The following is a 21669-nucleotide window of genomic DNA, read 5'->3' as shown; positions in this document are numbered from 1 at the left end:
TACAGCATTATACCGAGACCACCAAAAGATAAATCTATTTTCAGTGGCCTTGATTATACGCTGTAGCAGCTGTACAGAAAACTCTATAGCGCTGAAGAAACTTTGGCACATATTTTACTTGTTTATTGATGACAATTTTTCAATTCTAATTTTTTTCAGGTGCACAAGTGTACACCAACTGATCTGCTCATCTAAAAGGTTTAGATGGGCTGTATTCATAGTACTATGTTCATACAGCATTTGGTTTGTAAAGACATTCAATAATAAAATTTATTCAAACAATACTGAAAAGTTAAAACACTTCTCTTACAACATATATACATCAGAACACAAAACTATGAAGTCCAATAATAAATGTTTGTGGTCTTAAAAAGCTGATTAAAAGACCTATCATCTTGCTTTTACCACTAATAATATAAATATGTAGTATTATAAAAAAAAATGTGTCCCCTTCAAAATATTAAGATACCAGAAATTTGGTCAATTTGGTTCCATATGAATAGGGTTCACCACCTTCAAACTACCTATTACAATAATAATACAGTCTATGTGTTGAGAAGCTATCCCAAAGGGACAGTATCAACTTGATTTGGTTTGCTAAAGTGTAAACCAACATGCTTGATGACATTGAGACTACTACATTAATACAATCACCTCACTTGAACCATCCTGGCAGCCAAGCCAAATAAATGCCAAGATCCTATCCATAGAAACCAGCCCACCCCTTGAATAGTCCCACCTTTCAAATATCAATATATCTGGCATGCTGATACTTATCAGGCCCAAACATTGGCAGGTGGCTGATAAATAACCACAATTTCACTAATGGTTTCAAAAATTAATTCTAAACATAGCAATGGTACCCCCTCTTGATAATCAAGACAGTGAAGATAAAGTTGGACTGTTGGACAGAAGGATGGAAGAAAGCTTATAGTTTGCAAGAAGTTGAAATAATATTAAAAAAGAGATAAGTAAGGAGAGACATTTAAAATTTAGCTGAAGCCGCATGACTTCAATAAGGTATTCACTCACTGAGAGGACCCCTACTAAATAGTACCGAAGGTTTTTTCATGTCACCATTTGGCTCAAAGATGCAATACATTTTTGTTATTTTCATCCATTTCCTTTAGTCCACTCCCACCTAGCTGTCCAAATTGTCCTAATTTTGCCAAGCTTCAGTCTGCATATCTCTTTCAGGAATTCATTCTTTATGGAAGCCCTACAAGACTATATAAATTGTTGAGCTATTTCATAAAATTAATCCTTTTCCAATATACTGTACTGTACTTTTACTAGTTTTGAATTTCTGCTTAGTATACTTTCCTTACAAATAAAAAAATTTGTACAGGACATGCATGTTATTTACCTGACTGCTGGTGCTTCGCATTAACAAGAGTGTAAGATATGTAATGAGGAGCAAATTTCATTCCATTGTTTCCATGCTCATCATCACTATCATCTTCAGTGAAATTTGCAACTCCAAACATGCATGGGTTGTATACAGGTATAGCTGAAAAAAAAAAAGAAATACATCAATATAGTCATAAACTACTTTGAAAATAAATATGATTATGCAATACTAAAGACAGTATTGTTCTACAGGAAATTCATGTTTTACACAATTCAAATAAACTGTCTCTCTCTCTCTCTCTCTCTCTCTCTCTCTCTCTCTCTCTCTCTCTCTCTCTCTCTCTCTCTCTCAAAAAAAAAAAAAAAAAAAAAAAAAAAAAAAAAAGTTTTGACGTAGGAAAAACCTATTTTTGGTAGTTGCTGTTGAGCCCTCAAGGAGTTACCCTTCCATGGTCTACTAGAGCTCCATGGTGACCAAACTAATACCTAAGAATTCTCTTTCAGCTGGTCTCGCGGCCGGGTATTGTGTCTTAGTGATAAACACTGTAACACATGATGAGTATGTAATGGACTCCAAGATAAGGGGGCACTTTCCCAAATCTTTACAGCAAGACTATATAATGTATACCCAGGTTCTTCCATCACCAAAACCTGCTTAGAAGAAGCATTAATTTCTGTTGGTCAATGCAGGATGATTCCTTGCCCAAATCCCATATCTTTTCGTCAGGGAAGTGGGAGGGTTTTGAGGACTCAACAGCGACTACCAAAAATAGGTTTTTCCTACATCACAACCTGTTTTTTATATTGTAGTCGCTTGTTTCATCCTCAAGGAGCTTTACAAAGAAATTGAAAGATGACAAAAAGGCTTAGGCTCTCAATTTTTAATCCCGACACCCCAAAGAAAAAACATTTATGGTTCGAGGTCTAGCCACAAATTTCAAACCCATTCTTTATTCCAAATACTCCTCAGGTTTTGGTACCAAAGAACAAGGAACTATACACAAACTTATGTTTTAGGGTGTAGTTCTACAGTGGCTTACTTAAGCATGCTGGGTTTGGTTACAGTACTGTTGCCCTTCTCCCAGCAATAGTTAGCATACTCACCATCAATAAGATCCCTGGTTTTCTGCTGTAGTGCATAGGGGTTAGGACTAACTATGGCACCTACTGATACACAGTGTAGCCGAATTTGTACGAGCTCGTGGCAGTAATATTTTTTAAAAAATACTCTCTGATGACCGCCCTGTACATTTGGAGACTTCTTCGAAAGAGACATTTCTGAAGAAGCCAACAACATACTTACTTTCCTAATATGTGACCTAGGAAAGGAATGTGGATTTGCCTTTTTAATGAGAGACACTACAATCATTATCAGCCCTTGTAGGAAGAGTGATTTGTTTGTGCTAGGGTGTATGTAAGAGAATCGGACACTCTGGGATGTTTGTCATAACTTCTAGGTAAACCTTCGGCTCTTGAACCGGGCATAATGTCTTGTCTGCTAAATTGAGTTTTCTTATCAAAATAGGGGATTTCCTTCTTAAAGGATTCTCATTCCTGGCTAGGAATAATGGACCAGCATACAATAATAATTGATGGTCAGCTGTTTACGCAATGTATTGTCCACGTCTAAGAGAACCCAATTCGCTAATAAGAGCTCCTGAAGTTAACCCTTTAACACTTAATGGACGTACCATACGTCGACTAAAATTGTCTGTCGTATGCCAAGTGGACGTAGCATACGTCGACTGAAAATGCTTTTTTTAAATATTCGCGGAAAAATAATTATAGGCCTAGTTTGCGGAAGGTTTCAAATCACGCGCCTTGAGGGATGCTGGGAGTTCACGGATCAAGGTGTTGTTTTGTTTATAAGCGTCACCCAGACGTGCATGCGCGAATTCCCTCCTTCTCGCACCAGATAGCATCAGCGTCGGACCTTGCGGGAGCGATTTTTTGACGCAATCGTGTTTTGCAGAACTTGGCGAGTGTTTGCATATTCGTGGTGCAACAGGACGTTTGCAGAGATGTCACAAAGCCGTCAGGACCGTGAAAGGCGCATACTGCCTGTCGGTAGTGAGCGTGTGAGGCGAGTTTTAGACTGGGATGCTGGAGAAGGACCCAGCATCCAAAGTGACCCAGCTTCTCAGCGCCGTGTTGTTCGCCCACGTGTGACCGAATCCGACCAAGGACCACATCCCGTGCCTTTTACGACCCCTAGGAAGCATCGGGGTGTCCTGAGGGGCATCCAAAAACATTTGGGAGGCCTCCAACAAAAGGACATAGACGAATACTTGTCGGAGCTCGATCGAGAGCAAGTGGGAAGTCCTGATTTCGGTGGCAGCTGGTCATCCAGCGATGAGGACATCACGCCTGATGTCAGTGATGATGAGTATTTGCCCCCAATGTCCATACGGGATCCACAGGAGGAAAGTGAATTAGAATTTAGTGGTTTTAGTGCATATGAGGGAGAGTCTGAGTTGGAGGAGGAGGATGTCCCGATTGTGGCTGGTGGGGACGAGACTGAAAGTGATGGCGAAAGTGAAGGAGACGGCGCAGCTGGGAGTGTGGGAGTGCGAAGACGTGCCCGTGCGCGTGCGCGAGCGCAGACCCGCAGAAGGTCGCAACGTCGCGGCAGCTCGGGTGAAGGCCGTTCGTCCGAAAGTGATGAGGGGTGGTTGGAGGACCCCACCCCACCTAACATGCACCCATTCACGGCAGTACCTGGACTGACCGTCCCTGTGCCTCTCACTACACTGGGGTTCATTCAGCTTTTCCTGACGCGGGAATTGCTGGAATTCCTTGTTGCGGAGACGGCAGATTACGCTCGGTACTGCTGTGAGGAACTGCAGACGACGTTGTTGTATCACTGGCGGGGCTGCAACCTCACGGACATGGCGCATGTTTTGGGGCTCCACATTTTTTTGGGAATGATGCCTGCTGCCGACGTCAGGCAATATTGGAGGCGGAATTTTTTTTTAAGTACGCCCAATGTGCCCGGCATTATGCCCCGTGATAGTTTCCTGGCAATGGACAGGTATTTCAACGCCTTCAACCGAAGGGCTATACCCCTGAATAACCCCGACCGCCTCATCTTAGTCCGCCCAGTGTTGGTGTTCATTCGTGAACGGTGCCAGACTCTCGTGGTTCCTTCCAAGAACCTTTCTTTGGATGAGGGTATGATGCCATACAAAGGGCGTCTAAGTATAAAAGTGTACAACCCCAAGAAGCCAAAGAAATATGGTGTGAAGTTATTTTTCATTACGGAAGCCAACACTGGATACGTCGTGGACTTCTTGGTGTATTCTGGGGTCTTCTCCACGCTGAGTGACACTGTCTTCGGTCTTGTGAATCGTTTCCGTAACCAGGGATACCACCTGTTTATGGATAATTATTATAATTCGGTATCCCTGGCCCAGGAACTGTATGAAGCAGGTGTGCATGTCAGTGGTACCCTTCGGTTGTTGCGTGGGGCCCCGAATGTCCTCAAGAGGTTTGCTAGCCACCCGCAACATCTGGCAAGAGGAGAGACAGAGTGGCGGCGGAAGGGAGATGTCTTCGTCATCTGTTGGAAGGGGGTCCGACTCGTGCCCATGATTACGAGGAGTCATGAGCCCATCCAAGAAGAGGTCATTCAGCGGAAGAAGACACGTCGGCAGGGCCGAGTTACATATGAGGAGTTTCGTGTCCAGCACCCTACTGTCATCGGGCACTACAACAGGCACATGGGAGGAGTTGATCTCTTTGATCAACTCATCCAGTATTATCCCTTCGCCAGGAGAACCAGGAGGTGGACACAGAAGCTCGTCAAATACCTCCTTCAGTTGGCCCTCCAGAATGCCTACATCCTTTACTGTGGGTATAATTCGGACGCTCGGAGGTTGACCCACATCCAGTTTCTTGATGTGGCTGGGAATGCCCTCATAAACTTCAACCCAGAGGAGTGACCTTCCAACGCCGGCCCCCTGCCCCGAGCTCCAGCTCTGCCCCGAGAGGAAAGGGCAGATGTCGCTAGGTGGGCCAACCTCAGAATTCCTGATCCTGCCAACGCCGCCCCTGCTGCCGCTGACCTTGATGATGCCGCCGCCTTTGAAGATGCCGCCGCCCTCCCTCGCATTCCAGTGTCCCGTCGGGTAGTCGACCCTGTGTGTCGGCTGCAGCCAGAGATCACACACTGGAGCTCATAGTAGGGCGCAAACAGAAACGGTGCCGGGTGTGCCATATGAATGGCAGAATGTAGCACTTTGCAGGTTCGAGGAGTGTAGCCGTAAGTACCACACTGCGGTTATATACTGGAGTGCGCCTACCCGAGCGACACCGGAGGGCGCAGCGAGCCGCCGAAGTGCGGCCCATCAGCAGAAAGGGCGCGCGTCTCCCTCCTCCGCTTGTGCCTTGTCATGTTGGGAGGAAAAAAATGCAAGACTCTTCAATGGAGGAGGGAGAAAACAAGAACAGAACGAAGAGTCAGGATTACGAGTGAGTATTCTGCATTGAATTTATTTTTAGTTTTATATTTATTACAAGTTTTTATATATCTGTATTCATTGGTGTTTTGTATATTATTTCGTTTTATGCAAAAACAAAGTTTTTCACAACCATTCCTTTTAGTTATGTATTCGTAGCAAAGTAAAAAACAATATAATTATATATAAGTGTGTATGTATGAATGTATATATATATATATATATATATATATATATATATATATATATATATATATATATATATATATATATTTACTATATATATATATATATATATCTTTTATATGAGCAAAAATCTAATATTCTGGTGATATTCAAAAATCTAATTATTCAATCTTTTACCTTCATTTTGCAACAAACGGAAAGTCTCTAGCACAATATTTCGATTTATGGTGAATTTTTGAAAAAACTTTTTCCTTAAGCTCATTGCCGGGTTTCCGCTGAAAATCCTGGCATTTCTTGAGTCACCTTGCCGTAAATTTTTCGCCATTTTATATTATTCGTTACATAAAGTGTTATACATCAAAATGTGTGCAATTTCATGTAGAATACAACAAAAAATAAATCATTCTTTTAGCTCTTCACAGTTTTGTAATATTTTCATTTAAATCACGATAACTGACAAAATTTTAACATTTGGTCAACTTTGACTCGACTGAAATGCTCGAAAAACGCAACCGTAGGCCAAAATTCTTACATTTTAGTAACAATCTATCATTTACCTTTATTCTGCAACACACGGAAAGTCTCTAGCACAAAATTTCTATTTTTGGTGAATTTTTGAAAAAACTTTTTCCTTAAGCTCCACACATGACTCCGCTGAAAATCCTGTCATTTCTTGAGTCACCTTGCCGTAATTTTTTCGCCGTTTTATATTATTCATTACATAAAGTGTTATACATCAAAATGTGCGCAATTTCATGTAGAATACAACAAAAAATAAATCATTCTTTTAGCTCTTCACAGTTTTGTAATATTTTCATTTAAATAACGGTAACTGACAAAATTTTAACATTCGGTCAACTTTGACTCGACCGAAATGCTCGAGAAACGCAATCGTAGGCCAAAATTCTTACATTTTAGTAACAATCTATCATTTACCTTTATTCTGCAGCAAACGGAAAGTCTCTAGCACAATATTTCGATTTTTTGTGAATTTTTGAAAAAACTGTCTCCTTCGCTCCCCGCGCGCGGACTCCGCTGAAAATCCTGTCATTTCTTGAGTCAACTTGCCGTAATTTTTTCGCTGTTTTATATTATTCATTACATAAAGTGTTATACATCAAAATGTGCGCAGTTTCATGTAGAATACAACAAAAAATAAATCATTCTTTTAGCTCTTCACAGTTTTGTAATATTTTCATTTAAATCACGATAACTGACAAAATTTTAACATTTGGTCAACTTTGACTCGACCAAAATGCTCGAAAAACGCAACCGTAGGCCAAAATTCTTACATTCTAGTAACAATCAATCATTTACCTTTATTCTGCAACAACCGGAAAGTCTCTAGCACAATATTTCGATTTTTGGTGAATTTTTGAAAAAAATCTTTTTCCTTCGCTCCGCGCGCGCGGACTCCGCTGAAAATACTGTCATTTCTTGAGTCAACTTGCCGTAATTTTTTCACCGTTTTATATTATTCGTTACATAAAGTGTTATACATCAAAATGTGTGCAATTTCATGTAGAATACAACAAAAAATAAATCATTCTTTTAGCTCTTAACAGTTTTGAAATATTTTCATATAAATAACGATATATAGAAAAAAAATCGACCTTCAGTCAACTTTAACTCGATCGAAATGGTAAAAAAATGCAATTGTAAGCTAAAAAACTTATAGTCTAGTAATATCCAATCAACTTCCTTCATTTTGAAACAATTGGAAAGTCTCTAGCACAATATTTCGATTTTTGGTGAATTTTTGAAAAAAACTTTTTTACGTCCAGCATTCGTTAAATTCATGCATCATTTTGTGATAATATTTTCTCTGTGTTGCTTTAATCGTTTTACAATCTGTTATATACCAAAATCATCGCAATTTAGTGTACAATACAGCTAAAAAAATTAACTCATTAGCTTTAACCATTTTGCTTACAGCGATTTGTATACAATTATATATTTTTTTTTGCTGTCATATATATATTCCAATATTTATATATGATGATATTTTTTTTCATTTCTGATGATTGCATACTAAACTTCAGGCAATGAGAAAAACAGGAGCCAAAAATGAACTCTTAATCTTAAAAACTAAGTGCGCTGTGATTTTTTGAAAAAAACTTTTTTTCCGCTTCGGCGCTACCTCTCGGAGGCCGCCGGCATACGGGAGACATTTTTGTAAATAGGGCTTCGGCGTTTAAGGGTTAACACAATCAAGAAGATCGCCTTTTGCAGCATGTGAGTTGTGGTTGTATTGGGTCTGCTGAATTGAGGGGTTGATAGAGGTCTAAGCACCTTGTTCAGGGACCAAGTAATTGGAATCCTTTCGGGAACGGGTCTTTGTAGTGCAAAAGACCGGAGAAGGGACGTGACAATTTCTATATTAGAGTCAATCCTGAATCCATAAAGCAAGGGTTCCGTTAATGCTGCCTTGTATGCCATGATTGTTGTAACAGCAAGGCTTTGTCTTTAAAGGTATATAAGGTATATAAGAAATTTTAAGTGTGTTTCCATAGAAATTTCAACCGAGCTCTCAGTTTGGGTATAGCCTAACCATATCTTCCATACGGACTGGTATTGTCGGACAGATGATGTCCGCAGTTTTTGCACTAGGTACCTAGCAATACTGGGTGAGTAATTTTCACAGTAAATATTTTAAAAATCCACTTGTGAAGGTCTCGGCTCAGAAAGAAGGATGCGTAGACGACTTTCCCTCTTACTGTCTAGGATAGAACAGCGGACGGTAGTGGAACTGATCTCTTCATCTGTTGTTAGAGTAATAGGAACCAATGCCTATTTGGCCAATTTGGGGCATTAAGTATTCCTTTGAAAGTTAGAAGCTTGCTCAAAACCTTCGAAATCTGAGACTATGGAGGAAAAAAGTATATCGTTTTCCATTTGTTCCAGTCTTGTAGGAAGGCATCTCTTGCTGCTGCTTGACTGTCCAAGTTTGGAGACACACACTGGGAGTACTAAGATTCTTGTATGTGGCGAACAGGTCCACTTCCGGTTATGGGAGCATGTTGGATATTGTTTGAAAAGAGTGGTTGTCCAACATCCACTCTGTTGAGGCTGTCAATTTCCGTGATAGAGAGTCTGCTATTAAGAGGTGAATTGCAGACAAGTACCACTTTCTTGCTTGCGCCATCCGAAGGATGACTAGCATTATCATATTGAGAGGAGGTGAATGCGTTCCTGACCTCTTGATGCAGGACACTGTAGTCATGTTGTCTAGAACCAACAAAATGTGTGTCTCTTACCTTACAGACCTTACAGTTTGTTCGGGTTGCCCCAGGTCCCTTAGTGTGAGGCACCTCTGATGTCTAACAGAGAATTGCTAATGCATCTTTCGGTATATTTTGCATCTTCCAATCTTGGATGGTCTGGGATGCAGCTTAGATATTTGTCGAGCTTATTCTTAAACACATCTACGCTCACTCCTGATATACTGTATGTTCCTCAGATGAGCTGGTAACGCATTGAATGGACGCTGCATTATCAATGCTGGTGCATAGTGGATTAATGTCCTGTGTGCTTCCCTTAGTTTTCCTGGTATAGTTTTGGGCACTATTAATCTACCTCTGCATGCTCTTTCTGATATTTTTAGCTCCATGATGTTTTCGGTAATTCCTTCTATCTGTTTCCATGCCTGTATTATCATGTAGCATTCTCTCCTCCTTTCGAGACTATATAATTTTAAGAATTATAGTCTTTCCCAGTAGTCAAGGTCCTTAACTTCTTCTATTCTAGCTGTAAAGGACCTTTGTACACTCTCTATTTGTGCAATATCTTTTTGGTAGTGTGGGTACCACATTCCCATTTTTGCTTTGCATTTTGCCAATAGTACTGCTATCTGATCATTACATAACATATTCATATTCAACATCACACCAAGGTCTTTAACTGCTTCCTTATTTGTGACTGTCTCATTATTAGGTCCCATATATGCATGTAGCATTCCTTCTTTATCACCATAATTTATTGATTCAAATTTATCAGAGTTAAATACCATCCTATTTACCTCTGCCCATTCATATATTTTGTTTAGGTCTCTTTGTAGCGAGTTCCTATCTTCATCACAGGTAATTTCTCTACTTATTCTTGTGTCATCAACAAAACTTCTCACTACCAAGTCCTTAACATTACTGTCTATGTCTGCAATCATAATAATAAACAGCAATGCAGCTAACACCATACCTTGTGGCACACCGGATATTACCTTAGCTTCATCCAATTTCTCATCGTTTGCAATCACTATCTCTTTTCTGTTTTGCAAAAATTCTTTTATCCATCTTCCTACTTTGTCCACAATATTATGTTTTCTAATTATTTTTGCTAATATATTATGGTCTACCTTGTCAAAAGCTTTTGCAAAGTCTAGGTAAACTGCATCTGTATCTTTTTTGTTTATCATATTTTTATATACGTTTTCATGGTGGACTAACAGTTGGGTTTGTGTACTTTTTCCGGGTATAAAACCATGTTGTCCTATATTAAACAAACTATTTTTCATTAAATGTTTCATTATATTTTTCTTCATTACCCTTTCATACACTTTCATAATATGTGATGTTAGATTCACAGGCCTATAATTACTTGCCTCTAGTCTTGATCCATTTTTTAAAATAAGGCTAATATATGCTAATTTATGTTCATCATAAATCTACACTTTGTCTTAATAATATTGCGAGCGGCTTTGCGATAGAATGAACTACTTTCTTTAATGAAATGGTAGGGACACTGTCTAGTCCGGCTGCTGATCCATTTTTAATTTCATTAATAGCCTGTACAATATCAGGTTCATTAATATTTATGTCCGATAAATATTCACTATCTTCGTCTCTCATTTCTGTATCATTATCTTCATTATCAATTCTAGATGTAAATTCTCTCTTATATCTTTCTCCTAATATATTGCATATTTTCTATTTTTTTTTCATTCGTTAATCGCCCTTCAATTCTTAGAGGGCCTATTTCTACTCTTCTTTTATTCATCTTTTTTGTATAGAGTAAAATATTTTGGGGTTTTGCTTGATATTTTGTAGGGTCTTTTCTTCTAAGTTCCGTTTTTCATTTTCTTTTGACTGTATAATCTTTTGTTCTGCCTTTTCTATCTTACTTTTTAGTTCCACCACTTTCCATGCATTCTTTTCTTTTGCAAGACCTTTTTTCCAATTTCTGATTTTCTGGAACAAGATCCTTCTGTCTCTTGGTATGCATGACTGATGTTTATTTTTCTTCTTCAGTATATATTTATCCACTATTTTCTCTAATATTTTATATAATACATCCGTATTTACCTGTACATTATCACTTATGAATATGTTTTCCCTGTCTTTGTTTAATTCATTTATTTCTGATAATTTTATATTCTTACTATAGAAATTGTATTTTCCATATCCTTCCCACTTTTTCGTCTCTTGCTTATCTCTGTTTTCACTTGCTTTGGAACAGACTGTTAATTCTATGACATTATGGTCTGAAATACTCGTATTATACACTATTATTTCTTTAACATAGTTCACCTCATTCACAAATACTAGGTCTAAAATATTATCCTTTCTTGTTGGCAGGTGATTTATTTGCTGAATGTTATGTTCTAGTAGCACATCTAATAGCTTTTCGAATTGCCTTTTACTATCTGCGCTACTATTACTCTCTTTTTTATGTATAAATACACCCACAATTTCCTATTCATTCTTTCCAATCTACGAAAGGAAAGTTAAAGTCTCCGAATAGGAGTATAGTCCAGTCTTTGTGATTTCTGCATACATATCATCCAATTTGTCTATTAGTATGTCAAACTCTTTAGTATTAGGGGATCTGTATATTACGATGTTCACTAATTTTTCAGATTCAAATTCTACCGCTATTAATTCACATTCTGTGTTACTATATTTCTCACAGATTTTTCCTTAATTAACGTCTCTCCCATACATTGCGGTTCCCCCCTTGATTCCTATTTTTTCTATCTGATCTATAAGTTTGGAAACCCTTTATCTGATCATCATTACCAGTCTCTTGGGAATACCAGGTTTCACTTCCACTCATTATATCTATTTTTTCAGTCTGGGTTAGTTCTTCTAAGAACTCTATTTTTCTTTCTGAGTTACTCAAAACTAAACCCTGCACATTCATCACTATGATGGTTTGCTTGTTATCCCCATTACCTGATATGGGTAATAATAAGGATTTCCCCATGTCTCTTTCCTGTTCTATGTTGTTCTTTTCTTCATTTCCAGAGATTCGGACATTTTTTGAGAGACAAAAAGACAGCCATCAGCTCCAGGAAACTGATATGACATTCCTCAGAGTAGCTGACCACCTCACTGCCACCTGGCGAGACTCCCAATGTCCTCGCAACCTGTCAATGAGGCATCTGTGTATATTGTCACTCATACAGATGGAGGAGTCAGGGTGACCTGTTTCGCCAGAGATTCCTTCCGGGCCCAAGGCCGAAGTACCTCCCCAACTTTTTTATTCTTTTGATGACGTCGGTCTAGCATCTTTTTTATTGCATGCGATAGCCAGAATTTTGTTCACATTTTTTAGTTGCAATCTGAGTATTGGATCTTTTAGTACAGGCAGTCCCCGGTTAATGGCGGGCTCGGTTAACAGTGATCCGGTTTTATGGGGCTTGTCTAGTGACAAACATCAGCAATTTTCGGCGCCGAAAATCGCAGATTTCCGCTTATCGGGGCCGATAATTGGGTATTGGCGCCGATACATACATAACAGAGGTGCCGATAACCGAAAATCGCCAATTTTTGGTCATCATCACACCCTCAGAAACGGAACCCCGCCGATAACCGGGGACTGCCTGTAATGCAAACTGCAGCAGGCCCATCATACATTCTAATTGCCATCTGGAAACTCTGGGCTGTGCAAGGAACGTTTTGAAGTTTTTCCTTATTCTGTTTTGAGTACTGATGAGGAGAGACAATAGGCCATGAAGAGTATCCCAACACAGCCCCAGCCACCGAAAGCGTCTGCTGGGCATGAGGCGGGATTTTTTCCAATTAATTTATTATAAAACCTTTTGACTGTAGTCTGTTGACCACTGCTCTTAGGTTTTTCAACCACTCTTTTCTTATGGGCCCCAAGATTAACTACTTGCCTAGGTAGGCTGTTAGTTGTATTCTTTCTTGTCTGTTCCCGAACAACTACCGTTGCTAATTTTGTAAAAATTCTTGGGGCAGTGTTTACCCCAAAAGGGCATGAATCTGAACCTGTACATATCTTTCCCTATCCGGAACGCTGAGAAGGAGCAGAAGGGAACGGTGATAGGGACGTGCCAGCATGCATCTTTCAGATCTATAGAAGCTGCCCAAGTACTTAGGCAACGGTAGTCATCCGAAACTTTTGGCAAACAATATGCTTGTTCAATGTTGATAGGTCAAGGATCACTCTTCGTTTGGAGGAATCCTTTTTGGGGACATTGAAGAGACATGCTTGGTGGTGAATATGCATGTTTTTCTATGGCTCCCTTTAACAGGGCCTTCTGCACATAATCTTCCAGAGAGGGGTCTGGTTTTTGGAAGAACCACTTTAAAGGAGGGGGGCGATGAGACCATTTCCACCCCATCCCATTGAAAATAATGGTGTGTCCCCAAGGGGAAGACTTCAGACTTCCATTGCCTATTGGTATCTGCCTCTTCCTCTGCCTTTGCCCTTGGTAGGCATTCCAGGTATTGCTTTTCCTTTTCCTCTATAAGAAGGTTTTTGGAACTGTGAAAAGGATGTCCTTGCTGTTGTTGTTGTTGTTGTTGTCCCTTTGTAGGGAGTTGTCCTTTTGACCACCTAACTGTTTTTGAGGAAAAACTTTTGGGGGTGACTGAAGGCTTATATGATTTTTGATCGTAGTGAGCCTTTTTGGATTGGGTAAAGGGAAATTTCGGGTTTTTTGTTTCCTGAATTCCCCTTTCTCCAGAAGAGTGCACATGGCACAATTCTGTTGGTGGGCTTGCTCATTAAGTTGAGCCACAACAGACTCCTCAAACAGGTCCTTACCGAACGGGTTAGAGTGTAATACAGGCAGTCCCTGGTTATCGGCAGGGGTTCTGTTCCGACGGCATGATGATAAGTGAAAATCACCGAAAACGGAAAATCAGCGATGTTCAGCGCTTATCAGCACCAATAATCGGAGACTGGCACCTCTGTTAGGTAAGTATTGACGCCCTTACTCAATTATCGGCACCGATAAGAGGAAATCAACACCAAAAATCACCAATTTTCGTCGCTAGGCAAGCGCCGTAAAACCGGACCACCGATAACTGGGGACTGCCTGTAAATGAAGTCACATTGGGGAGTGACTTGTTGGAGCCCTCCAATGTTTCCATTAGCACTTTTATGTGCCACTCTAGAGAGTCACAGAGTGCTTCCCTTAGGGTTCACATATGACTTTTGGCCACAACAGCAAAAATTGTTCTGGAATCTTATGGAAGCCTTTTAGTGGCAACTTCCAGCAAGGTGGTAGAGGTTATAATACTAAGGAGGTGGATCCTAGCATGAAATTCTGCCGAGGTTGTCCGCTCTGAGGTTCTTTTCATGAGAGTCTATTAGGATCTTTGGTTGTTTTATGGGCGGTACGGTAGTTTGTTTATTTGGCTAATCCTCCCCCCTCCTCTTATTTTCACAGGAGTGTTTACGTCTGTGTTGGCGTGGCGCCAACCTTTAGTCAGGTTTGGGCAGCAGTAGCGAACGGGTTGTTCTCTCGGGGATGAGAACTTTTGGGTACCAGCAGCAGTTCGACTTTGAGGACGTTTTCTTGGGCAGCCGGTGTTTGTGTCCAGGCTGGAGCAGTGCACCAGCGGAGATGGTCGTTTGTTGGCCGCAGGTGGAGACCCTGTCGGCGGTTTTGGCACGGCTGCAGTGGCCCCGTGTTCTTTGTATTTGTCGAGACGGCAGCAGGACATCGTGACAATACGTCCTGTTGTCGCCCGTTGGTGGACTTCGTTGGAGATGGTTTTTTTGTATCGACTGCTGCTGGTACTTCCTTTTTTTTTGGTTGTAAAGTAATATTGCTTTATTTATTTTTGTGTTTCGTGGCCTGGACCTGGCTCATTTTGTTATGACCTTTGTTTTTTTCTTAAGATTTTTATTAAGTTTAAAATTAATAAATATATTTTTATAGCAAACTCCTGTATTTTGTTTATTCCTCCTCCTTTGTGTGTGCGAGCTGTCGATTAGCCAGAGCAGCCCCAATATTATTTCCATCTAGATCCTGTGTTTTTCTTAAGGGCCGAAAACCTCGGTTCGTAACATTGGCGACCGTGTGACAGGATTGGCTCTGCTCTGGTTGTCGGAGTTTTCACCACATTGGAGGGGGAGGTTGGTTATTTTGAAGAAAAAAAAAAAAAAAAAAAAAAAAAAAAAAAAAAATTGTAATTTTTTTTTTTCTGTCGGGAGGGAAGGTATTAGGATCTTTGGTTGTTTTATGGGCGGTACGGTAGTTTGTTTATTTGGCTAATCCTCCCCACCTCCTCTTATTTTCACAGGAGTGTTTACGTCTGTGTTGGCGTGGCGCCAACCTTTAGTCAGGTTCGGGCAGCAGTAGCGAACGGGTTGTTCTCTCGGGGATGAGAACTTTTGGGTACCAGCAGCAGTTCGACTTTGAGGACGTTTTCTTGGGCAGCCGGTGTTTGTATCCAGGCTGGAGCAGCGCACCAGCGGAGATGGTCGTTTGTTGGCCGCAGGTGGAGACCCTGTCGGCGGTTTTGGCACGGGTGTAGTGGCCCCGTGTTCTTTGTATTTGTCGAGACGGCAGCAGGACGTCGTGACAATACGTCCTGTTGTCGCCCGTTGGTGGACTTCGTTGGAGATGGTTTTTTTTTTGTATTGACTGCTGCTGGTACTTCCTTTTTTTTGGTTGTAAAGTAATATTGCTTTATTTATTTTTGTGTTTCGTGGCCCAGACCTGGCTCATTTTGTTATGACCTTTGTTTTTTTCTTAAGATTTTTATTAAGTTTAAAATTAATAAATATATTTTTATAGCAAACTCCTGTATTTTGTTTATTCCTCCTCCTTTGTGTGTGCGAGCTGTCGATTAGCCAGAGCAGCCCCAATATTATTTCCATCTAATCCTGCGTTTTTCTTAAGGGCCGAAAACCTCGGTTCGTAACAGAGTCCCAAACTGCTGAGTAGCTATATCTAAAGGGAGCTTTTTCCTTTCAAAAGAGGGTTGAAGCATTGCCCATTCCTTGGTGGAATTTTTTGAAACTGGGATGACAGTGGCAAATGGCTTTAATTCTGCCATTGTCTCCCATTTCCTAGTCACTAGAAAATTCTGAAAATCTGCCTTCACATGATTAATTATTTTGAAAGTGAAGGGATGGAAGGCTGGGGCTACCTGGTGAGTAATTTGGGTTTTCTTCAAATTGGAAGTAGAGATCCATTTTCTGTTGACCCGGTAAAGGGTGTGTTTTATAGCTTTTAATGCCCCAGACACAGGTAAGAAAACCGTTTCCTTTAGTGGTTTCTCCGTGTCTGGTGAAGGTGGTACCAGGTGCCATTCTGTTTTAGGGAATGCTGCCATGCCTCTAAATTCTACATGTACAACTTCGATCATAGTTTTTCTCTCATTTATTAGATACCATCAAGAGAGAAAATGTACATTGAAGCCAAGGATTATCAGTATCATAAGGGGTGAGTATTGGCGCCCCTATTTTGTTTTGATTTGAAGTTTTTTTAACCTGAATTGGCCACTTTGTTGTTTCCAGTCAGAATTCTAACATTAGACCTTGTTTGGGCAGAATTTGTATCCACTCTCACTTCTCAGTTACAGGATGCAGTACTAACTTTGGGGTGTATATGACTGACTTAATTTCCTGGTCGGAATCATCTATTATGTCCACTATATATATTGCCATTCTGTGGTAAGGACATCTTTGATGTTACTCATAACCTAATATAAGGTACTGCCTAGTCCTGGATTATTTAGGTCATGCTTAAGTGCACAGGCTTATATAAAAGGAAAAAATTTACTAATATGTAGCCTTATAGCTAGGCCACCAATTTAATTTGCCCAGATGCTGTTATTATCTGATCCTAGGGTCCTTGGTCTAAGCTAGGCCACTTAAGGATATGTAATCCTAGGTTATAGGCTACAGACAACATCCACTATTAATCTAGTCTAAATTATTCTCATTTACTGCCTAGATTATTGTAGACATTGTATAATCTGAAAGGATTTCCTATATTAATTGTAAGTTGTGGAACATTTCTTTTAGTTAAAACATTTAGTTAGAATGACAAATTCTTTAAAACAATTTGCGCTTTACGAAACTGGCAATCAACCATGAGTACGTGCCGACCATCTGCTGGCAAGAAACGCCAGGTTCCGGCTTTTACACACATATTATTAATTCCAAAAGTTTAACACTGAAACTTGAACTGGAACTTAAAATTAAGCATTTATCTTGCTATTTCAGATGTTTCCATGATCCTCGCTCATGAAATCAGAGAAAAAAGTAGAATTTTTTCAGAGTGGTGGTAATACTAAACCTTACTGTGTTGACCAACGAAAAGTGATGGTTCTTGGTCTCCATGCACATCTGTTGTTGACAACATGGCAGACTGTACATGTGCATTAATCACTTCTTCTTCTAAGCAGGTTTTGGCAATGGAAGAACCTGGGTGTACAGCCTCGGGCAATGGAAGAACCTGGGTATACAGCCTTGCTGTAAAGATTTGGGAAAGTGCGCCCTCATCTTTGACACCATTACATACTCCATCATGTGTTACAGTGTTTATCACTGTGACACAATACCCAGCCATGAGACCAGGTAAAAGACAATTCTTTGATATCAGTTTGGTCACCAGTGAGCTCTGGTAGGCCATGGAAGGGTAACTCCTTGAGGACAAAACAACTGTCTGTATCTCTTCAACTGAAAGATACATTTCCACAGACAATCCAAGTTTTGGTCAATCACAGTCAATAGCCTGCAAGCTATCTTATTGTACAAGGCAATGGCAAACCATTAAATATTGGATAAAACTGGTACTTGATCATATACCACATGTAAGACAGTGACTTCACAACTAGTTGAGGTACAATTTACAGCATGACTATTTTCCTATTTGTCACCTGCAGGCTGTTACTTGTCTAAAATTTACACTCCACGTAACTATAATTAAAGGTATAGTACAAGTCTAAGAGTCCAAGATCAACAAGTTCTACTAGGTGCAAGACAAGCAAAAATGCTGGACTGTCAAGTGGCCCTTAAAAATACTCATTAAAACTAGAATCATTCTTAACTTCCAGACTATAGCTAAAACTAGTTTTCTTAGTAACAAAGACCAGTTATAATTATGTTGTTTTCAAGTTGTTCTTGTCTCAGGATACCATTTAAGCATTAGTATATATAAAACACTAAACATTTTTTGGAAAAAATGGTTAGCTATGACATACAGTACTCTAGACTAAGTAGTTGTCTATTCATCTTCAGATTATGTATCTTTTTTTCCTTTCCATTACTGTACCATAAGAGAAATTTCATAATTTCACCACTCTTTCATCAAACAGACATTAAATACAATACTTATGTCATACTTATCATCGTACCCATGGTCTTGAATGGAATTCTGTGTCTACATGTTATGGTGTAAACAAACCAAGTATTCTACACTTTTAAAGTTTTTTCACCCTCTAACATCCTAGTTACTGCTCAGCAGATGAAGTTTAGTCATGTCTGCTGCACAGGACACATTTTACAAGAAACTTGTACAGTACTTGTATTTGTTTTTCCATCCTGTATTTCTTAACTATGATTACGTACTTCAATTTATGCCTTTCTAAGCATCTTATTATTGTGTTAAACATAATGGATAAAAATACCATATTTAAACACTCATGTCAAATTTTTTGATAAATATTTCCAGTATTTATGCCTACATTTTTCCCTAATGGTTTTCTGTTCTAACATTATTGTTATTTTTTAAAGAAATTGTTTTAAAATTTTTGTAAGCGATTGTACAGTATGTATAGCAAATACTGTACTGTTTACTGCATGATCAGAAACATTCAGCAGACACACAAACACATCATGAAAGACAGGAGCATAACTGTTCTCTCTTCTTGAAAACCGAGTTACTATAAGCATGTGAACATTTGCCTGTAAAGTCTGAAATAGTCTTGTTTATGCAAGTCAAGAACTGTAAATGACTCCTCCTACACTTTGATAACACCTGGTGCCATAAATTACTTAAGCTGGTGCAGAGAAGAGGCAATTGTATTGAGCGCAAGTTTAGCAACAAATAAAATTTCACAAGCTCTAAAAAGACACCTGGACAAAATCTGAGCCTTACAATTTGCCAAAGCACCTAGCCAGTCTTAAGAGCACATCTCTTCAAAGGTTCAAGCCAGGCAAAGAAATCTGAATCATCTACCGAAAAAGGTTTAAGCAATGGTAATGTGCCCATATCATAAGAGGAGGCTCTGAGCAATTTCATTAAAGAAGAAAGACAAGAGCTGGTATTTGTAACAAGAGGCCTTGTGTGCCAACGCCTGAGAAATCTCATCAAAACATGCTCTAACACAATGAGAAACTCTTGGTTTCTTTAAAGACTTAATGGGAGCCAAAATACCTGAAGATAACAGACTTGGTCTCTACTGGACCTCTTTCCTCCAATAAATGAGGATACAGCAAGGCATAATGCTTCAGCAAGTGCCCAAATACAGGAGACTCCTCTGCTGCAAACTCCTCTTCTACCAGAGAAAGAGACAAGGTGGCAGCAGCCGACTCTTCAAAATGAACCTTTGGCTCTACTGAAGGGGAAACAGGAAAATGAAGACTGCTATGGCTCAAATGAGTCAACACAATGCAGGTGCCAAAGAAAATGGGGTAGGTTAGGAGAAAGGGGAAAGAGAAGCACCAGCAAAACCTTGCATAAAACAGTCTCAGCTGACCTATGCCACTCCCAAAAGGTAAATCCTTGGAGAATAGAACTGCTTGAATGGCAACTAGCATAGAAATAACCGAAGGTTCTGTAACCCTTATAGAACTGGATAAGGAAACGTTAACAAAGGCAGAAAGAGTCTCACTGATAACTGAAGAAACGGGATGTAAAGATTGAACAGGTGCAATTCAAGGAGAAAGAGGAATGGCAGACAAGGATTAGAACAAGAAATAGGAAAAGAGATTGGTTCCACAACTGACTGAGTTAAAATATCATCAGAATTAGAGCAACTCACATAGCAGTGCTAACATTATCATTACTAGATCCCAATGACATTGATATCAAAATTTGGTGAGAAGATTTATGTTTACCAAAACGATCTTTCAGCAACTGCATTAAATGAGTATTGAAGTGTGGTAAACGAGAGGAAGATGACAGAGGGCACAAAAACACATTTCCCTGAAAACTAACCCAGTTCCCTGGCAGAGGGCTCTTCCAACTGTTGCAGATTAGCCCCGAGTTGGGGCTACTGACAGGCAAGGACACCGATGCCTTATCCCTCAAAGGGGAAACACAAAAAAGATCACACTATGGGGGGTCATGGAACAGTCCCTAACATGAATCCCATTAAACCTTTAACTGGTACTGACAGGCAAGGACACCGATGCCTTATCCCTCAAAGGGGAAACACAAAAAAGATCACACTATGGGGGGTCATGGAACAGTCCCTAACATGAATCCCATTAAACCTTTAACTGGTTCTAAAATAAGGTTCACATCCTGCTGAACACACTTAATCCAAAAGGAGGGAATAAGGTGGAGGTAAAAAAAGAAGTCTCAGGTCTTCCTAAATTAGTAGCAGAGGAAAAAGCCAGAGTCTGAGTAGAGACACATGAAGGCAAAGGCACTTGAAAAAGAGGAGAGAAGGCAGATTTATATCCTGAACTATGTAATAACTTCCTCACTCTATCTGCTTCCCTTCTTTTATTATTTTTATTATGTTTAAGAAATTTAAGCATAAAGTGCTTTGACCAATTCCTACATTCTTCAAGATCACTCTTTACATACCTGTAGCTGGCACAAACAGTGTGTCTAATTCCAAATTAAACAGCCTGCTAACACAGTAACCATTTCTACTGAACCTGACATTCTTGGCTTTGTTTCCCATGGAGGACATCCTATACAAGAAAGACCAAAGGCCAAAAAACTGAAACACTGACAACCTCCCACTGCTAAAGCAAGATTTCTGACAAGAGCTAAAACATTCAAAACACCTGGTGGAGAGCAGGTGAACAAAAAAAATCATCAGGTCAGCTATATGATCTTTTATTTGAATGCTGACTAGCCTGATGATGATGTAAGATACATCCCAAATAAATCATTCCCCACTCAGTGACATGACATGACACGACAGTCAAGGTTTGTTAGTTATATCTCTAAAATAGACTACACTGGAATTTTCTACATTAAAATATTTCAACTAATGATCAATAGGGTTATAAAGAATAAACACCATAGGTTGCATAAATCTGTGCAATTGTACTAAGGAATATCAGAACCTTGGCCCTTTCATCATTTTTTTAATTACTATTGAATTTCATATGGATAATAATTTTTTAACTAAGAACCATGCATCTGTTCATAATGCTGTAAACAACAAAGCAAGGCAAAATTATGATTTGTAAGTCTGTGTACAGATGAGAAACAAAGACTCAGAACCTGTTGCAAAAACAATACCTCTGACACAAAACTAAACTGTCTTGTTACCTTATAGTATACATC

At 39.6% G+C, this 21669-nt stretch overlaps 1 protein-coding gene across 10 annotated transcripts in view; it reads right to left on the bottom strand.

Annotated features, from left to right (window-relative positions):
• Positions 1-21669, bottom strand: part of LOC136838580 (arrestin domain-containing protein 1-like) — a 113192-nt gene that overhangs the window by 32751 nt on the left and 58772 nt on the right. For all 10 annotated transcript variants that reach the window (XM_067103781.1, XM_067103784.1, XM_067103777.1 and 7 more), the window contains exon 8: positions 1367-1510. In XM_067103781.1, coding sequence (XP_066959882.1) covers positions 1367-1510 — 144 coding nt within the window. The remainder of the gene's footprint in view (positions 1-1366; positions 1511-21669) is intronic.

Source organism: Macrobrachium rosenbergii, chromosome 5 (assembly GCF_040412425.1).
Source record: "Macrobrachium rosenbergii isolate ZJJX-2024 chromosome 5, ASM4041242v1, whole genome shotgun sequence".
Taxonomy (NCBI): domain Eukaryota; kingdom Metazoa; phylum Arthropoda; class Malacostraca; order Decapoda; family Palaemonidae; genus Macrobrachium; species Macrobrachium rosenbergii.
Note: the sequence above shows the minus strand (reverse complement) of the source record. Positions and strands in the feature narration are given on the sequence as shown.